A 20577-nucleotide genomic window follows, 5' to 3' on the forward strand; every position below is an offset into this window, starting at 1 on the left:
ATAGAAGGCGTGCCGTTACTTCCACTATACTTTCATGCGTTCAAAAGGTGTGGGAGCACGCTCCCCTTAGGTTTCCTTCGTCGATGGTAGAATAAAACATGGCGAAGACAGATATCTCAACAACAGATCCGCCATGATAGATCCGATGCCTGTGACGAGCGGTATCGGACTACCTCGTACAAGCTTCGCAATGGCACGTGGCACTATAGGAGGTTTGTACGGCACAACACCATTCCTCACGCACTATAGGAACCAACCCACGAGACGACAGCTGACGAAAGATCTCACACATAGAGCCCAGAGGGAAAAGGAAATACATTTTCTCTCTGCTTAGACAACGAGCCATAATACGATAATAATGCTGCTTCATTAAACTGCTAAGAAATTACGCGAGTAATTTAACATCCTAGAAATGCTTCACTAAGCACAGATCCCACCCACTCAACCCGAACCTTCTTAACATCATTAGCCAACTACAAACGATCACATACTGAACGCGGCGTTACAGATTGATCTCTCACAAATTGCCGTTGACATTGAAGATCCAGCCACATACAATCTCTAGTTACTATCCGCTTTTGTTGCGCAGAAACATGTACGGTGCGTCGTTCATCGTGTCTTTGTCAATAAGGCTCGCCAAGAATGAAGGTGTCACTGTCAATGCTCGGGAGTCTCTCGCGCGCGTTTCTTTCGTTGCGCTTTGGCATGTTTCTTCTTCTGCTTGATATTATGTTTTTCAGCGCCAGACATTCTTTTTGTTCGACGTATTGCTACCTTTTGTAGCAAAACGCAGCCCACATACGACATAACGCGATCTACCAACCGATCCAGAACCCACAGCCACGTGGTCTGATAATTGTGCCGCAGGCCGCACCGGCAGTGAGCCCACTAGTGAATTCGCAGGCTGCGCCACTTGCCGATTGTTCCTGTCCTCCTTCCTCGCGCATGAGCAGCTTGATTTTGGTACCGTGATACGATCTATGGCTTTCACGTGCTGTTCAGTTTTTGCTCATATTATCTGAAAACTCCGGAGGGTGAGAATGCTATTGGATTAAAACACGAGTTGGAATGGAATGGATAGTATAAATACCGAGGCAAGGCGTTGAATGGCCCTGGCTGCACCTGCAACGGCGGCTCCAAGTACTGGATGTTGGGAGAGGCCCTCACTTTCTTACACATCCGTTTCTTTCCACGTTTCTCTCTGTCCAAAGTCTTTTCTAGCATATCCCCATAGGGATTGCGTGCTGCCATTAAAATTTCGTGTGAACGGTTATGAAACCGTATGGTAACTACGGGAGGCAAAGCTAAGCCTTTCCATCTCAAATTAAAGAACATCTTTCTGAGAGCGATTCTCTCATAAAATCTTTATTTCTCTTTCCGCTTTACGTGGCCACTATGAGATGTTAGCGCCAAACGACCACTTTCATCCAAGTGCATCGTATATAATGCAAGAGGTTCTGGCGCCATGGTAATCTTACGGGAGCTCTTTTGCATAAATCGTGGATTCTGCGGGGAAATTGCGCGCCCGTCTTAAATGAAAGGCGAGGCAGACAGTTGTTGCCGCAGACCAGCAGTTATTGTTGCTGTACGTGGTTTCCTTTGCTTCCCAATGTGACACCTGCTATACTCGCTTATCTGAGATGCACAGTCCTTTCTTTGCCTACATTGGCAACCATCGTCGGCGCTTCGCTTCAACTGATCGGACATCGTCGTGATCTGCTGTATTTTCTAATTTTTCTGCGTGACACCGGTCTCATCTCTATCGTATGATATGCCTGCGTACCCGTGTGCACTCTAAGAAAAAAAAGAGGAAGTTTACTCCTTTTGGGGACTAAATGCATTGCCAGAAAAAATAGTCCCTTTCGGGAGTAAATGAATGTCACAGAGTGGAGACTGCATTTCACGCTCTGTTCTAAGAGTCCCAGGTACATAATTATTGTGCATGCGCGCAAATACTTTGAATCAAACCGTCAACCGCGATATAACGAGTGATATAAAATCTTGCGACATACATAGGGTACAATTTTCGAAGAAAGATGCGTTAACTGTTCTTACTCTGTGTGGGTGGAGAATTGCTAAGTTGGCTGAGTTTCACAGCCTAGGTAATCAAATTGACCAAGAGCACATATTTACGTATAGACTGTTGCATTCGGAAGCCGATTTGCGAGGCTCAGTGACAATTCGCAGTACTGGGGAGTAAATGACGGGGTTAAGGGACTAAAACGGGGAGTAATTGGGGGGGGGGCAGTCTAGGGGACTAGAGGCTGCAATTACTCCCCATTCTACTCCTTTTTTTCTTCTTAAAGTGTGATGTGTGTTCTTGGATGCGTTCCTAAAGAAATCCTTGATTAGGTGGTACCATGTCATCGAATGAGTAACTGGGTTTCCGAACGATGCAGTTTGCATAGCTCGGCGTTTTGGGCCTTCCAAACTCACGATCGCAGTCATCTGATAAGGCGTGAGTTCGGGCCCTGCTACGAACTCACGTGAAGGTCGACATGGCGTATCGGTGAGCTCGATCATAGCGCATATTAGTGCACTCACCGGATACCATCACACCTGTAAACAGAGCAAGTATAATGTTATCTGGTTAGTGTGCTAACATCCGCGGCATGATCGAGCTTACCGATGCGCCATGTCGACCTTCGTGTGAGTTCGTACTAGGGCCCGAACTCACGCCTTATCAGATGATTGTGATCGTGACCTTCGAAGGCCCCAAACGCCCAGCTATGGCAGTGGGTCGAGACACCTGGCTTAAGAGCGAGATTACGGCTGGCAAACGAGAACGACAAGAAGGATCAAATCATCACATTTTGCTGGCAGTTATTGGAAATAAAAATAAACGGTTACACGGAAAGGGCTTGTCATGTTTGGAATTGTTCCTGCAGTTTGCAGCCGACACGACAGCGACAATGGATGACGAAGCGAATCTTCGTACATTTCTCCTCCGGGCAGCCAAATTTTTCCAACTCCACTGGGATGACGATCGGGATGAAGCACTTCCTATGCTAAGTTGCAGTCTAAACGAGAAAGAAATGTGCATTTAATCTGGGGCCGTTTGCATCAAGCGCTTTGAGATCGATCTCACACCCCAGTTCGATCTCAAGGTCGTACTCAGCGTCGAAACCAGTTGCATAAAGCACATTTGAGCACGAAGCTGAGATCACAATTGAGTACTTTCTCATTTAACTTTCCCAAATTTTGAGACAGGTACCAACCGCGCTCAAACATGTTCTCATCTCAACAATGGCGGCCCTGCTCAGTCGGCGCAGACGATACCTTATCGCTGTATCGATCGCGAGACACCGAGTTTTTCGCGATCGGGAAAATCCTCTTGAATATTACACAGGAACTATGGTGTACGACCGATTTCGTTTCCGTCGACACGCAATATTTGCCATTGCTTCTCTGATAGCTCACGATTTGGGACACCCAACACGGCGCAACCGCGCGTTGCCCGTCGCATTGCAAGTACTTGTCGCGTTGCAGTTCTTGGCAGAGTTCGAGGTAACTCGTTACTGTAACCAAGATCCTTTTTTTGGTAACTTGTAACTTAACACGGTACTTTTGCGCCGTGGTAACTTTCAGGGGAACTCGTTCCTTTTTCGGGTAACTTTGCCAAAGTAAGTTAAGTTAAGTTCCAAGTTACTTTTAACTCGCTTTTCACTCACGTCCACATATTTTCTTGCTTTCTCTCCGGTTTCTTGATGGCGTTTTTTGCCATAAAACGTGATATTCAATCAATGACAGTATTTTATTCAGGAAGTAAGAACCGCTGCCATTGAAATGAAGCCGAACCATTGTGCGGACACAGGGAGTAAGATGCAAAGCGTTCGAATAAACCTCTACCAGAGAAACGTCATCATGACATAGGTAGACAGACTGAAACCGGGAAGAGAGGGTTGGGTTCCACGAACGGGTTGTTCGCTGCCTCCCATTGACAGAAAAGCAGGAGCGAGGGTCGCGTCCCTTTAAGGGACCATATCGTAATCCCCTCAAGACCGTGGCTTTCGGGCTCGACCTTCTTCACCTCTAGCTTCGAGCGTAGTTGAATTCTACCAGATTTGTGGCGCTGTCGAACACTATGACGCCATTTGTTTACAAACAGGGAGGGGCCTGTTGTTGGACATAAACGAAAACGATCTAAGGGTGTTGCACTCCTCCGTAGGCAATTCAAGGTCTAACTCTAAGTGACTTGGAAGTAAATCGTTCTTTTTTTAAGTAACTCAGTAACTGCGAGTTACATTTCAGGCTGAAGAACTTCGTTATTAACTTAGTTATATTTTTCACACGATAAGTTAACTTGTAACGAGTTCTTTTTGCCGAGTAACTTCTCAATCTATGGTTCTTGGCGACCGGAAATTTTTTAATCACTGCGGCGCGACGTTGTGAACTTTCATGTTTCCACTGCCAGTGGAATCGTCAGAAGATTTACGTTGGCGATTGCAAAGCGCTCTGGTCGTTTCATACGGTAAGATGTTAAGTCTGAATTTGTAGCATGTTACTTCGAACGCAAGGTACGTACCATTCCTACACTCACTTGTCATGTCTTCATACTCCCCAGATGCCCCGCGGGGGAACATGTGAATAACGCTATGGAAAAATTCCACGATATCGCCAACTTTCCTAGCGTTGTGGGTGTCATAGACGGCACACATGTACGGATTCAGGCTCCAAGTATGAACGAGCAAGCGTACGTCAACCTGAAAGGTTTCCATTCAATTACCTTAGAGGTAGTTTGCGACAGAGAGTCGAACCGAACCCGAACCCGAACCGAAAACCGTTATTAACTGTTATTTTTGGCCGAACCGGAACTGAACCGAACCGAAAGAGTCGACGCCATCTTGGAGCTGAACCGGAACTAAACCGGTAAAAATATTACCGGTTTCCGGTTCAAATAACGGTTCACACGGAATTAAGTGCGAAACTTTGGATGTTGTGCATGAACACAAAAACTATTTTTCGTATTTTTTCTTCATTTATTAGCTTCGTAGACATCGTCTTTCTTGCCGAAAAAGTCGTGCCCTGCAACAATGATTTGGATCTTCTCGAGTCACGAAATAGCAACAGATAGTAACTGAAAACTGCCAGGACTACTAACGTCTAAGACATACACGTAAATATATATAAGAATTAAAGTTCAACGGGACATTAGGGACAGTTTTGGGTAGTAGTCATCAAGTGACATATTATATTAATATACTAGTCAGAGTCAGCTGTACACAGGGTGTCCTGGCGCTGCATTTCAAGATCAGTCCGTTTGCAACAAAAACATGTCAGTTTTCTTTGACAGCGCTATGTCTTCGAGATCATCTCTACCGTTATCGCAGGCATCCTGCATATAAATACCAGTATACGCGGACCAACCGACGTATATGGCGACGGCTGTGCGACTGTGGTGGGTGGTGAAAGGGCTTGCCGTTGTCGGCCTCACGTAGGTGGGCAACGTCACGACTGACGCCCTGGGGGAATGTGCGTCCTGGGCCGACTTCTAAGGGAACTGTGCCGACATATGTCTGAAAGCGTCTGAGGAAAACCCAGGAAAAACCCCAGACAGCACAGCCGGCACCGGGATTCGAACCCCGGTACCTCCCAGTCTCGACGTGACATGGCCAGCACGCTAGCCACTGAGCCACGGGAGCTGTGCGACCTTTGGTCTTTCAAGTATTCTCCCCTTCGTTTTTTTTTTCTTTTTCTTCTTCTGTTCTCTTGCACGTAATGCATTGCGAAAGCAAACTACCTGAGCTCAGCTCTAGCACATATTCGTGTATACAACGCTGCAGCATAATTGCCAACGTGTGTGCGTGGCGTGTGAACTTACATAAGCCCCTTATACGCTAGCCACACTTCCTTCAGCGCGTTCAGCTCCTCACCAACTATAATCTTGTGTGGCGTCGTTCTCTCCCGGCTTGTTGAAAGCAGGGGCGTGTTGAAAAAACACAGACATTCGGGACGATGGTTGCTCAGGAGGTGAAGTTACTGTCATTCCGTTCAAAGCATTAAGTTTGCCGCGTGCCTAGGGTACTAGAAAGTAAAGCACCGGCCACACTCATGCTGGTCAGAATGAAAAGAACATGCCAAATTGGCTTCATTCATCAGTAATTCATGTAATTCATGGGTAATTCATCAGTAATTCATGGGTATGCTCTTCTTGTAACCGCTGTCTTTCATGTCGCACAAACTCTTTCAAAATCCTGAGCGACCACTGACGCCTTCCTGCCCACTTCAAACACTGTAACACACACACACGGAAGCTTCTTTTAACCTGCCTGTTGTGCTTCATTCGCACCCATCGTTCCTGAACCGGTTCGGGAACCGAACCGTTTGGAAACAACCGGTTTGAACCATTATAATTGCCTTCTGGACCTGAACCGGATCCGAACCCTTATCGCCGAACCTAAACCCGAACCGCATCGTTAAACGTTTCGGTTCGACTCTCTGGTTTGCGACTCGGCCTATAGACCGTTTACAGCAGAGTTATCTGGGCGCCGCCATCTTAGCGCACGTGACCCTGCCCGCCACTGCTTGCCTTCTCTTTCGGCTGCCTGTTGGCACGGCGCACGTAGTACGGCGGTGCAACCCAGAGACGCTTTCTCCGATTTTAAATTTTTTGCAATGAATCCCGGATGGAAGGATGACACGAGGCTTTGGCCGAAGCTTCAACGGAAAGGTGAGTACATTTGCTTGATTTAGAGTGATATTTCTGTCCTCGTGCGTCCCTGATCGGGCCCACTATGCTCGAGTTACTACGTATTTCGGCGTTTTTTTTCCCCTCTTCTTTTGTTGCGCATACGCTACGTTGTGGGTATGTTCATAATGTAATATCGTAAGATCGTGATTTCTTGCTTTTTATCGCAAGAGTTGCGGTACAACTGCCTGAGAAAGATATGCATGTAAGGGCTGTTATGTTGTCGTTATGAAGTAGCATATACTTTTATTGTTGATTTCAGATGTATACAACCACATGATCAACGAGCTAGAGGGAGACGGAAAGCCTGCGCTGAGCTACAGAGAATTTGCGAAGGGAACGAAGCTGTTTGACAGCGGCCATGTCGGTGTAGTACTGTGCCAGTGCAACGATGATGTATGTATTTTAAAGGCCGACATCAGGTCGACACAAACAGTGAGAAGAACGTGTAGTACAGAGACTAGCTTCGTGTCCACTTTGGCGACAACATCACATGTAAAACGGGTTTGAGCAGCAGGTGCAGTCATTGTACACCGCTCATCAAGGTTGTAGAGGCGACAAACAAGGGGCTCACGATCGAGTGCTTGGCGCACTGACAAGGCATGTACACGGAACCGTTCAACTGCAAGGAACGTGACCCCTGCAACTATGGGGAAAGTTTATTCTCACAAGCAGCAGCCAACGCCCACGCCCAGCAAACCATTAATATCCCTGGGACATCCCTATAAGGTCGCGAACGTCATGAATATCTCGACATCCATAGGATATCTATGGGATATCGCACAATTTCATTGCGTTTTGGGCTTACTCCAGTAAACAACAGATGTCCCTGGTATGTTGGAAGGATATCGCGCTCTGGATGTTTGAATGTCCCATGAGAAGCAGCCTGGATATCCTAGGGATGTCTATGGTAGATCCAGGAAATATTTGTTTGTCCTTATAGAGACGGTAACCCGAATTAAAAACACAGTAGTTGATAGGAAGGGATGTCAGAAATGTTGTTGGGTATACTGTGGGTTGATGCAGAAACACAGGAATTGCGAAGATACATCCTCGTCACCGTTACAAATGGTTTACGCCACGCTATCCCTAACGAACGTGTGTGTAACGATTTGTATTTCAGTATATGTTCCATCCAGCTCGCAAATAGAGGTTACTGTGGGTTTTTCCAAGTGGTCCAAGTGAGGCGGGCAGGGTTCGGCACTTATGCTGGCGTGTCCTACGGTGTTGCTGTACTGTGATGAATCCTGTTAGGCTAAGGTAATGTTTTTGTTCCCAATAGTATCAAATGGGTTAAAACACACAATAAATATTATTTGCTGGAACACAGTTGCAGTGGTCTCTACGCACTCTACAAACACTAAATATCTGATGCACAAAATTGTTAAAAGCAAAATATGTACGATATTCGTAATCTCCCGTATATATCCAAATATCCGTGACAGACGTCGCAGCGACTTTCAGTGGATCTACAAACATGGCAGAAATGCTAGTCGCTGGGATATCGCATGGATGTAAAACGGATCTGTGGCAAGCTCCACTGGATATCCAAACATCCCGGGCGAGATATCTTACGGATATTTGCTGGATGTATCTGGTTTGCTGGGCGGCGGACTTTGAGGCTCACACAGAAATGCTGCGCCACTTTGAGGGCTGCATTACTTACCCTCGCTGACTCTCCCGGTTTGAAATCCTTCCTCTGAAGATTCGATACCTACTGTTGTCGAATCAGTTTGTTTTTCTCTCTTTGTGGAAACCCGTGCATTGCAAAAGGCCTCGAACGCGGGCAGTCTTTGTATAGCGACGGCTCGTGAACAGCTTCGTCCCACACGATCAGATCTCTGTCACAGTTTCTACACTCAATCACGGAACAAGTCTTCCCTCTGCTTTTCCAGATTTTGCACAGAACTGTAGCACAGCGGCAAAACAGGTCGGAAACACTCACATAGGCAAAGGTACACAGGCTCTCGCAGAAGGCAAGCAATGGCGTGGCTACTGTGGCGCCATCTACTAGCGTCCGAAGCGACTGGCTGCTGTGAACGGTCTATAGATTCTTGTACGTCGCCACACGGTGGCCTGGGAGTGTGCACGACGCGAGGGTGCTGTGCCTGACTAAGCTAGGCGATGAATTCGACAGAGGGGTGCATCGCGGCATTCTCCTAGGAGATAAAGGGTACCCTTGTCGCCCGTGGCTGATGACACCCTTCCTCAGTACGCACTCATCAGATGAAGACCGGTACAACAGCGCGCACAAAACTACTAGAGGCACTACACAGAGAAAATTAACCGTTCAAGAAATACATTTTAAAAGTTATTCGGCTTGTCCGTGTTTTTCACCTGGTAAAGATTCTTCAAAAGTAGGACGCCAGGAGATCCTTCGTCATTCTTTCGTTCTCGAAGATAGAAAATGTCCAGAAAAAGGTTCTTGCACTATGAAGGACTCTCGGATAACGTCTTTTTTTTTTTTTTATAGAAAGGTACCCACCTACACTTTCGTGTGTTTGTTTTTATTTCTTTCATGCTGAGGTCTATATTCATTTAAATTGAATGAATTATACATAGTAATATAATAGAGCATAATTATATACTGTATTTATGTGACTTTGTGGTATGTATAGATTTCATTTTATATTGTATTGTAGTTATATACTATAATATGATACATATTATAATTAGTATATAATAAATTGAATGAAAATATCGATATATAGAAAAATAAAGTAAATTAGAGCAATGCAGATTTATTTGATATGAATACTTCGTGATCATCTCAATTACATTTTCAGGCATTATATACATTCTTTTCACGTAGTACTACTTTATTTGTGCATTATTGTTCACATTTCGATCTCAATTCCATGCAAAAAAATGCTTCTCATTCTGCGATTATCTACATGCGTTGACCTACAGACCATCATATGATATATGTTGATCTCCGACATAGGGCTATCGGACAACTCAAGCGTAGGTTTCACTGCCTGCATGGCGAGTTCCGCATGGCCTCTGACTGTTGCTGCACCATAATAGTAGCCTGCTGTGTGTTGCACAATATTGCAAAGAGTTTTCCAGGACATGACCTAGTTGAAGTCATTCCCGGGGTGGCACAAGAGGATGCACTTGATGTAGGTAGAGAAGATGGAGTAGATGTCAGGCGAGCGATATAGTGCAAGCACATTTCACTTAGGCAAGTTATGTTTTATTGTGATAAATGCAGTTATGTACACTGAGTGTTTGTTACATGCAAAACCTATCTTGCACCATCTACATTTGAGATGAGTAGAGCACATCCCTCTGCATCTTTTCTATTTCGAGTCGTAAACGCTGCTGTTTAAGGTGCTGAGTCTCTGAGAGCGCCTTGTAATAGTCACCTATCAGCCTATTCTGCTGCAGTGTGTGCTTACCTATAACACGACTCGTCTTCTTTATTTCTTGCAATGCTGCTATTGCCTCATGCATGGCAGCGCTCTTTACTGCAAGGTATTATTTTTCCTTTTCCAGAACACTTACGTACGAGGAAGTCGCCATGGCACTTTGGGGCAGTGGACGCACTCTATGTGCACTTCCAATATCTTGGTTGGATGGAGACGAAATGCGTTGCTCAGCACATTGATGGGAGCTGTTTCCATTTTGTTCCCGGTGAATAGTGTTTTCAGCACTTGTGCTTGGAGGCATTAAATGTGTATTTGTGTCACTGGATGTTGTTGCATTTGTACCGTCTACTATGTCATATGTTAGAGTGACTGTGTCTCCGCCCTGCTGTGTGTTAGTTGACACCAAGGTGTGCAGCACCGCGTCATCCCTATAGAAACAGATAGTAGACACAGAGTTACTGATGCAGAAAGGGAGAGGCATGTGGAGGCACACTCACAAAAAAGGGAAAGTTTGGCAATCTCACATTCTTGGTGGCTGCTGTAAGCGAACAATACAGAAATGCAGCAGTACATGTAGCAATTAGGCCACTTGACAAACAGTGGCGCATATCACGTCATGTTTGCCGGTACACGAAACTGTTACAACTAGGTACTGTATTTGGTAATAGTAAAATCTAAACAGAAAGACACACTCTGTAACTAATTGCAGCATTAATGCCGACCATGTCATTTTAGTCACATAATTCATCTTGCCCTCCACAGAACAGTGACTATGAATGGGGAGGTTCTGTTATCAGTAAAACCATTAAAAAACAAGTTAATTGTATAAAGTACACATGATTTGATTTGATTTTGAGCAAAAAATAAAATATAGATTTTGGCTTAATTAGTGTGACACCTGCAACTCCACATCACTCGCACACACACATGCATTAAACTACACTAGAAAGGAATAATGAAATAATGTGTCCAATACAAGGTAAAAACTGTAAACTTCGTAAATAGTATTCTCACCTCATGTCTATTCCATCAGCAATACCTTCCAGAATAGGTGAATTCGAACAAAGGACGTCCAGCGTTGCTTGTGGAAGTACCGGAAGGGCTGGCATGCTACCTCCTGCACCTAAAAGGATAATGTATAATAACTGTAAGACAGAGAATCAACATCACTCCACACTATGCAACTCTGCACACAATGCTAGCCTGTAGTGTTCTGTAACTTTTCCATTTTTGCTAGTTCTTCTTTGCTTCGTTGAAGCAGATTTGTCCACTGCTTTCTTCGGGCGTCCTCTTTGATGTTGGATGCGTACAGTTTAGTACAGTGACAGTCTCATCCCATGCTTTGCGTTTAGCTGCTTTAGTTGTCGAATTTGAAAATTTAGAACTAATACCGTTCTTCCGTTTTTCCACTTCGCGTACCAACTGTAACTTCTGCTCCTCTGTGTAGTTTTGACTACGCTTTGCCATGTTGCAATCGTTCAAAAACCGATCGACCAAATGCAGACGACATGTAGTCGTCTACAAGAACAACAACACAGCGCACGAAGTTCGGCATTCATTTTATTGAAAAGAATGGATTCACATTGCTGTGAATACAAGCTCAATTTCTCATTCCCAAAAACGCAAATAATTACGTGCAAGCTTCGCCAATCCATCTCTATTCAGCAAGTATGCGATGTGGCAGCCGGCAAGTATGCGATATGGCAAGTATGCGACGATATGGCGGCCGCCGTCCTCGGAAGGGAATCTGCGCATGCAAGAGGCCTACAGATGAGACACGAGACGGTGTAAAGCACAAAAGAATTCGAACGTGCTCATTTGCAGCACTAACGTACTGTGTTTTGCGTTACCTTTGCTACACTCAGCACTGCTTCCACGGCGAGCACAAGCGTAAACAAGACACGGAATGACCTAGGAAGCCGTAGGAGGAGCCCGTTCCAGGCGTCGGCCACTAGGGAGTCGTCCATCCTCCATTACATTGGACGATCCCAGCTACGACGCCACTTCAGCCCTCTAGATAATGCACCGTCGATCTCAAGTTCGAACCCAAGTGAGACCGTTGTAAGAACGTTCTCAAAATGCTTTATGCAATCCTTCCTGTCTCAAATCTGAGATGTTACTAATCTGAGAACGAACTCAGCGTGACATCGCACTCATCTTCGTCTTGTTTTATGCAAATAGCCCCTCACCACGAAGATGAGTGTGTGTTGATGTGACCTAGCTCACGATTATCACACAAGGTAGCAGGTTATTACAGATTACATCCGGTTGCTGTCCTTTCTTCTTTCTTTTTTCTGTTGCTTTGTTTAATTGCTGCAATACTGCGGCAATCAGCAGCGCAGCTTGGAGCTTTGGAGCTTTGGAGCTTGGAGCATGATTGGAGCAAGCATATTTACCGGTGATTGCCACTCTTTTTGTCCTGCTTAGCAATTTCTTGGTATTTCTTTTTAAAATTCATCCATTTGTGTTTCACCTGGGTGGCTCACACGACATGGCCTTTTTCATGAAGCGCAACAGTGGCACTATGCGTACAGAAGTCGGATATAGGTATGTTTATTTATTTATTTTACAATACTGTTAGTCCTTGTCAGGACAATTACAGACGGGATGGGTATCCTGCGGGTCAGAGCAAACGAATAACTCACATATAAGCAAACAAATACACGACAAAAGAAATATCACAGCACCACAAAATCATGCTCGAGATAATGTGTCAAGTGTACTAGGTAGCAAACTGGAAAAGTTGTTTACATCGTCGGACACAGGCGACTGACTGGGGTAAGCTGTTCCACAAATCAATAGAATCAGGAAAAAATAATACTTGAAGACGTGTGAGGTGTACGGCTAGATATTCTTGTCGTGATTGATTCGTTTGCTGCGACGGTCTACGCGTGTAATATATTTGCTACTGTCAATTTTTAACTGGTTGTGGTAGATGAGGAATAAAAACTTGAGCTTGGCTACCTTTCGTCGTTTGGGAAGAGGTTTCATATGTAGCTGCTCAAGCATATGTGTTACTGAGACAGTCCGTCCATAATTTCCCGTAATAAGTCTTGCTGCCGTCCTTTACAGTTGCTCGAGTTTATTAGTTTATTTAACTTCATTGTGTAAGGGTCCCAAACTATGCTAGCGTACTCAAGAACTTGGCGAACTAAGGTATTGTAAGCTGTTAATTTGGTGTCTCTGGTGCAAAGCTGCAGTCTTGTCCCCAAAGTCCACAACTTCTTTTTCGCTTTACTGCATATTATGTCACTGTGATCGTCCCATTTTAAGTTGTGATTCATGGTGAAACCCGGGTACTTGAAATATTTCACCTTATTTAGCTTCTGGCCTAGCATGCAATAATCGTAAAGTAAGGTAGATGCTCTGTTAGTCATGTGACACAGTACCGTTTTCTTACAGTTAACTGTCATGCCCCAGATATAGCGACACTTTGTAACATTGTCCAGACACTTAGACAGAAACGGTTGATTAATACTTTTCTCAAAAGCACAGTACAGTAAACAATCATCTGCAACCATTCTGATGACGACAGGCGCGCAGACGCGGGGAGCAATGTCGCTGATAAATACCAAAAATAATAGCGGCAAGAGCACAGAACGCTGGGGGACACCAGATGTAACAGGTATAAAATCAGAGTTGTGGTTCTTAATATCAACGTACTCAGAGCGACCTGTAAGATAAGGAGCAAGCCAGTGGAGAATACGTGTGTTTATGCCTGTTTGTTTAAGCTTGTAAAGTAATTTTGCTTGAGGTATGGTATCAAATGCCTTTCGGAAGTCTAGTGATATGATATCAACTTGAAGTCCTTTATTTAACGTTGCTGCAAAATCATGAACTACTTCAACTAATTGGGTTAGTTGTCGACAGGCCCTTCCGAAAGCCATGTTGACTACAAAATAAAAAATGTTGACCCCCTAGATGGTTCCTGAGATAGTGATTATGTGCTCACCCAAGCGGCACACAATATTGGGCCCATATTGGCTGGTCATTGGCGATACGGGTCCAATATGGGACCCGTTTCGCCAAGATTTCCCCCTTATTGGCTGAAAATGGGCAATATGTGCCCCATATTGCCCAGTTTGAGCCAATATTGAGAAAATCCTGGCGATATGGGCCCCATATTGCCCGCGTACACCGCCATATTGCGTGAAAATACAGAAAATGGTACGTACCCGTGTTGCACGAATGCCCAAGCAGCACGGCAAGATTGAACGTTGAAGCGTGTGGAAATACCCAATTCAGGACATCGTTACATGCAACAACTTCCCGCAGATGATACACACTGTTCGAAACAGTCAACGTACTTGGCAATCCCAATGTAACGTTCGCTAGAATTCGACAACACAACATTCTACGTTCTGGAAATAGCCACCATCTTCCTTCGCGATGCCAATGCCAATCGGTGGAGCCGACTGTTTCAGCGAGCGGGTTGTTATGGCGATTTCGGGTGATGCATTTGGGGCACTTTTTTCTGCCCCGAACCCGAGCGGTAAATTCGGGTGGTGCGGCCAGAGCAAGTTCGGATGTTCGCGTGTTCGGATGATGCACTACGGAGCAGTTCGCTCGCCCCAAGAGCACTTTTTTGGCTCTTGCTGCGAGAGGCCGAGCCAAAACCACTCTCAACTCTCTTCTTCCGCTCTCGACGGCGAGCATGCGCATATATGTGCCTGGCGAGTGTCGTCTGCCACGTATTGCTCTTGCGGCTGTCTTCCTGTCATATGGCCAGTCATCTGTTTCTTTGTTGCGTTCACCATTGACGGCATGGATCTTTACGAAAGTAGTAGCGATGAAAGTTCAATTGACACCGATAATGCGAATGACAAAGATTATATGACCTGCTTCCCGCAAGCTATGCTTGTGAACAGGTGAAAGTGCTCGACGATGCCAACGACATGCCGGAAGTTCACGAACACAACTAACGCACAATGCGTTGCGAGCGCAGCGACCCTCGCAGAAGAGCGGTAGAGCGTCCGACAAATTCGGGTGATGACTGCCCCAGAGCGACTCCCGTGTAGAGCATGCACTGGACCTGGGCGCTCTCGCTCGGATTACCAGGTGCATCACCCGAAATCGCCATTAGAGCGAAATCACGCGTCCCACAGCTAATGCGCATGTGCGACAGCTCGAACGGACGTTTCATAGGGCTAAAATGTCGCTCGTTGCTGTAATGATAACGGAATTGCGGCAGGTCAAGTAACACAATGTTTGATAGGAAGGGATGGCTCTTCTGTAAAATTAGGTGCTTTCATGTTGCTCCAAGCAGTGTGAATTGCTCTGACGTATGTCCGTCACCGTCACGATAGTGTTTCGCTCCTTTGTATTCTCGGAGCCGGTTGGAAATTCTTAGTTCACAGAATGTTGTGATCCCAATGAAGGCACCTTCATTGGCATTGATAACGCGGTCCGCCCCTGGGTGGGCCGTGTCTTTGAACGCGTGGCCGATAACAAGGTCGTCGGGGCAGTACCGCTTGCGGTGCTGTTCCTGAAGATCTTTATTGATCTTTGGCATTTGCAGTTCCGTGCGATTGCTTATGTCCTTCAGCAAGGCGGGCGTAGTTCGTCGTTTTTTTTTTGGGGGGGGGGCGATGCCGTGGTTTTTTTTTTGTTCTTTTCTTTTCTTTCTAATCATGTGCAACGTGGATCAATTAGATCCGCAGAAATAGAAAAGCAAAAATCAGAGAGAAGTATTATCAGGGATGGGACACTCCCATTGATCGCAATGGGGACGTTTTTCGGGCAGCAGCAGCGCCAAATACGAACCCAGTGGTTGCAAGACCAATTCTGCGCATGCGCATTCGCTATGATTTTGGATAAGGCGGCAGGTAGCGCATTCATCCGAGGACGCTGTTTTTCATGCTTATCCAACATGGGTGAGCGCTCTGCGGCCTCTCCGGTGCTGGGGTTCTGTGCCTTTCGTTAATTATTCAACTGGTTTACGAGGACGTCAGAAAGTGACAAAAGACAGATATTGGAATGGAAACACTGTATTCATCAAGCTTATTCATGGACATGCAAATATGATGTCACTACTTTTCTCGAAATCGTTGCACAGGCGTTGCAAAATAGCACAATTATATAGTTTACAAACACATCACAGGGTTTCTTCGCAACAAGTCTCTTCTGGAGGAGGCATGCTTTGTGACTTGCTTTCCAGTATCATGAAGCTTGGCTTTCAGGCGGTCTTTATATATTTGCAAGGTTCTTTGGCATGCCCAATGTGGATTTCCGTACGTACACAACGCTCCCGGCAGCTTCGGTGCTCTGCACCCCGAAAGACCTGAAAATAATCGAACAAATGTGAATCCTGCAATTCCAGTTTCCGCGCGTACTAACTACCTTCGCAGAGATACGAGTATTCTTATTCTTACCAGTGCGATTTTGCTTGGCGTATATCCGTGCATCCGGAACAGGTGTCTATGACATCTGTGCAATACAAAATCGCATAACAGTTCACGCACCCACGAAGGCATATTCATCATAACTCATAATATATTTCTACGGTTGCTTACTTTGAAAAACACAGGTTGATAAAGCGCACACTAACCCACCAGCTTCCACCTCCCACTGCTGCCACTCCAACTGTCAACGGTTCAAAGCTCGCGCCCAATGCTTCGGATTGCTTGCTGGCGGTTGAAAGGTTGAAAGGAATGTGACCACGTGACACACATTCTAAATCAAAGAGAACGAGTTCACTCAAAGAAACGTAGGCTCGCACTTTGTTCAGTTGTTGTAGAAGTACACCTATTAAGTGGGGGTTTGTTTTCGTAATGAAGAAGTCTTGCGAAGTGATGGCGCCCCGATCGATACTACCGTGGCGACACACTTGGCGCGGCCGCGAAACTCTCCCAGTGGCCCTCCTGTGGTATTATCAATGGTGAATAATATACAGGATAATGCTTTATTATTACACGGAGCCCCCGTTGGTGAAATATTGGCGCAAAATGGGCTTGCCAATATGGGCAGCCCATATTGGTCCAATATGGAGCCTGGTTGCACTCCCCATATGGGTCCAATATTGGACGTGCTGCTTGGGCAAGTACTTTGTAGGACTGGCTTGTTAGAGATATTGGATGATAGTTGTTAACTTCTTCTCTAACACCAGACATAAAAAGCGGGGCACCCTTAGCGATCTTCCAGTGTTCCAGAGGGGGGGGGGGGGATATGTTTATTGGGAAAGAAAAGAAAGGTCAGCCAGACGGAGGTCGGTCTTCCGGAACTTCACCACTGGACAAGGATTTCTTATATATCAAGTGCAGAAATTCGGACACGATTAATGCATACTTTCTAAGAAACTCATTAGGTATCATATCCGGACCGGGAGACTTTCTTATTTCTAAACTGGTTATCAGCTTAAGTATCCCTTCCATCGACAAGTTTAGATCGTCCAGCGCCCAGGACCGGCTGCCGACATCTCTACCGGACATTCAATATTAGGTATAAAAACACTCTGGAAAAATGCATTAATTGTCATGGCTATTTCTGCGGGATCGGTCAGTAGCGTACTATTGGAACGTAACCTTCTTGGAAGTGACTCCAGAACTTTCTGGGGTTTGACTTCATAAATCCTTGCAACGTGTAACTATAATATACGTGTTTCTCCTCAGATAATTTACACTTGAGGATAGTCCTAGTGGTGTTCAACTTATCTGATTCACCAGTAGGCCGATAGCGGTGTAACCGTCGCTTTAAATGAATGATCTGCCGGGTTACGCGGGGGTTCCGTTTATTCACAGCTTTAACTTTGTCGGGAACAAAGTCATTCATGCAATAATGGACACAATATTTAAATTTCATCCGTATGTCATTCACAGTTAAAGCATCGACACGACACAGTAACTCATTAAGAATATGTTCCATGTACGAGGGGCGTTGAAGTCAAACCGGGACTTTTCATTTTTCGCAAAAGTAAAATGAACTTACAGGCGAGAAATGAGTTTTATTTTTCAACGTAATCTCCAAGCTGCACTAATGCACTTGTCCCAGCGTTTCACGAGGGCTTTGATGCCAGCAGCGTAGAAATGCTTACCGACGCGTAGCAGCCATGATCGGACCGCATTCTTGACCTCGTCGTTGTAGCTGAAGTGGCGGCCCCCAAGGAACGCCTGCAGTGGCTCGAAGAGATGGAAATCGCTGGGGGTGTGGTCTGGACTGTAAAGGGGATGTGGCAGCAACTCCCAGCCAAGTTCCTGTAAGGTGCATGTCGTGAGATGCGCGGTATGCGGGCGTGCATTGTCCTGTAGGAGGAGGGACTCCTTTGGTGATGAGGCGCGGCTTTCCGAAACTGGATGTGTTCATGAATGATAGTGTTCAACGTTCCCACAGAAAGGTCCGTCTTTGGAGCCATTTCGAGACATGTTATCCGTCGGTCCTTGAGGATCAGGCGCTCCACAAGTTGGATGTTCTCAGCAACTCTGACACTGGGCTCTGAGCCGCCCCGGCCAGGGTCGTCCTGCACTGATGTACGGCCGTATCGGAACTGTTTGCACCACTCAAACGCTTTGCTGCGGCTAAGTGTATCGTGACCATACTGAGCGTGAAGTCTTTTGTGAATTTCAGATGACTTTACGCCTTCATTCACGAGAAACTTCATGACAATTCGCTGTTCGATGTGCGCGCTCACCTCGTTGTCGGCCATCTTGTCTAGTACGTGTCTTCTGTTTTGCACAAACTTTGGACCACTACGTGGTGAACGCGGTGGCCTGTCGCGTGTGAAAATGATGAAAAAGAAGTAGCGAGAGCCGTTTGTACAGTCAGGAGACAGAAAGTCCTGGTTTGACTTGAACGGCCCTCGTACAAGAGGACCCAGTTATCGTTAGCAGCATTGAAGTTTTTAACAACTTTATGTTCGCGCTTTGTCGTTCTCACAAAAACATTGACATAATATCAGAAATGCTGCTCTGTGATCGGACAAGCCCTCTATCACAATGACATCGCTGTCCTGCATAGAATTTTAAATGAACACAAAGTCAGGTACTGATTTCGAGTTTCTGGTAGTTTCGTGTACCTTACGTATTAAGTTGTAATGGAAAGTAATTTGCAGCAAATATTCAGAGACCTGATGGTCTGAGCCGAAACAACTGAGCTTAGCCCAGTTAATAGTTGGTAATTTGAAATCTCCTTGCAGCATAACCTTGTGGTGCGGTTTCACATGCTTATCCATGTACTCATGGACATGGAACGAGAATGAAGTGTCTGCATTTGTGGGACGGTAAAGTACTCCAACGACTATAAGGGAGCGACCAATTTTAACTCTGCACCATAAGATCGCTGAGGGGAATGGAAGGGGAAGGAGGAAACATTCTGCACATTTTTTATAAACAGGTGCAATACCCCCTCCCCATAAATTTAACCGATCAGGTCGAAACATACTATATTCAGGTGGGATGACGTCGTCATCAGGTATATCTGGTTTCAACCAAGTTTCTGTTATAGCAATAAGATGCGGTTCATATGACAACAGCATACACTCAAACGCAGTTACCTTGTTAATTATACTGCGTATATTTATACTCATACAGCGAAATTCATGTTTTTCTTAAACAGACTGTCACTCTCCGATGACTGCGTTTGTACCATTATGACAAACACTGTGACCAGCATGTGTTCTCGATGAGATGAAAAAAAAAAAAAAACTGGATTCACGGGATTGGCCACATTCTGTGAAGGACGTATTTTCGTAATGTCAATAATGTCCCTTGCTATACTGTCGTATTTGAATACTCGTTCACCAAGGAGTAACTTGTTGTAAACCTGCTTAAGTGTTCCTCCCTGTTTACTGGCGTAATCACGCAAGGTTTGACGTTCCATTCTTATTCCTTGTGAATAATCCTGCGAAACTGAGAACAGGGTTTCTTTTAGTTTATGACTGAGTGAACGTATGCTTTGTTTTTCTTTGAAGTTCGTATGGTTCACAATAGCCTGCCTTGAGTTCGTTGCCTGGCACGGTCCAAGTTTGTGTGCTCGCTGGATTGCAGAAGTTTCTAAGTGGATCCCTAGCTTTGACTCACACATCTCGATAACCTTACTTTATATGCATATATAATCTTACTTTATATATATTAACCCTTTTATATGCAATCAACCGTGATATGTCCGAATATACGTGAGCATAACATACTACATATTGCATCAAGTGCGTTGCACTATATTCTTATCCAGTAGCTTCCTGCACAAGTCTATCAGGTATTTCACTGCAGTGGCCAGTAATATCTTATACGTCCCGACTGCCGTGTAGACAGGATCCAATCACAGCACTATGCATTTATGTGGTTTGTAAAATGCTTCCTATGACTGATGCACCCACAGTTATGCAATCAACTATCTGCATGCAACTATCTGTAACTCTAACACGTTAGATAACGTGAGTCACTCGAGGAAATGCCGGATGTATTTGATGGCAAGAAAAATGGCGAGGAGCTCACGACCAAAAGTAACTGTAACCAGTCTCCGCTGGCTGAGTTTGCGCGAGAAAAATAAAATGCGAGTGGCCTCCAAACGGTGGAGATAATTTGCTAA

At 45.3% G+C, this 20577-nt stretch overlaps 1 protein-coding gene across 1 annotated transcript; it reads left to right on the plus strand.

The window, feature by feature from the left end:
• The first annotated feature begins 2498 nt into the window (after positions 1-2498).
• LOC135382597 (putative nuclease HARBI1) lies at positions 2499-19249 on the plus strand. Its single transcript, XM_064612599.1, has 5 exons — positions 2499-2509; positions 4565-4767; positions 8747-8968; positions 9635-9810; positions 19187-19249. The coding sequence occupies exons 1-5, from the start codon at positions 2499-2501 to the stop codon at positions 19247-19249; spliced, it is 675 nt and encodes a 224-aa protein (XP_064468669.1).
• Positions 19250-20577: the final 1328 nt, after the last annotated feature.

This window comes from Ornithodoros turicata, chromosome 1 (genome assembly GCF_037126465.1).
Source record: "Ornithodoros turicata isolate Travis chromosome 1, ASM3712646v1, whole genome shotgun sequence".
In the NCBI taxonomy this organism is placed as follows: Eukaryota; Metazoa; Arthropoda; class Arachnida; order Ixodida; family Argasidae; genus Ornithodoros; species Ornithodoros turicata.

What these genes read in the sequence shown, in the direction of transcription:
- LOC135382597 (XM_064612599.1), top strand. An exon ending in AGAGTCGAACCGAACCCGAA is followed by an intron (nt 4,768 to 8,746) that starts CCCGAACCGAAA and finishes ATAGATTCTTGT; the next exon opens with ACGTCGCCACACGGTGGCCT. An exon ending in TAGAGGCACTACACAGAGAA is followed by an intron (nt 8,969 to 9,634) that starts AATTAACCGTTC and finishes TCCGACATAGGG; the next exon opens with CTATCGGACAACTCAAGCGT.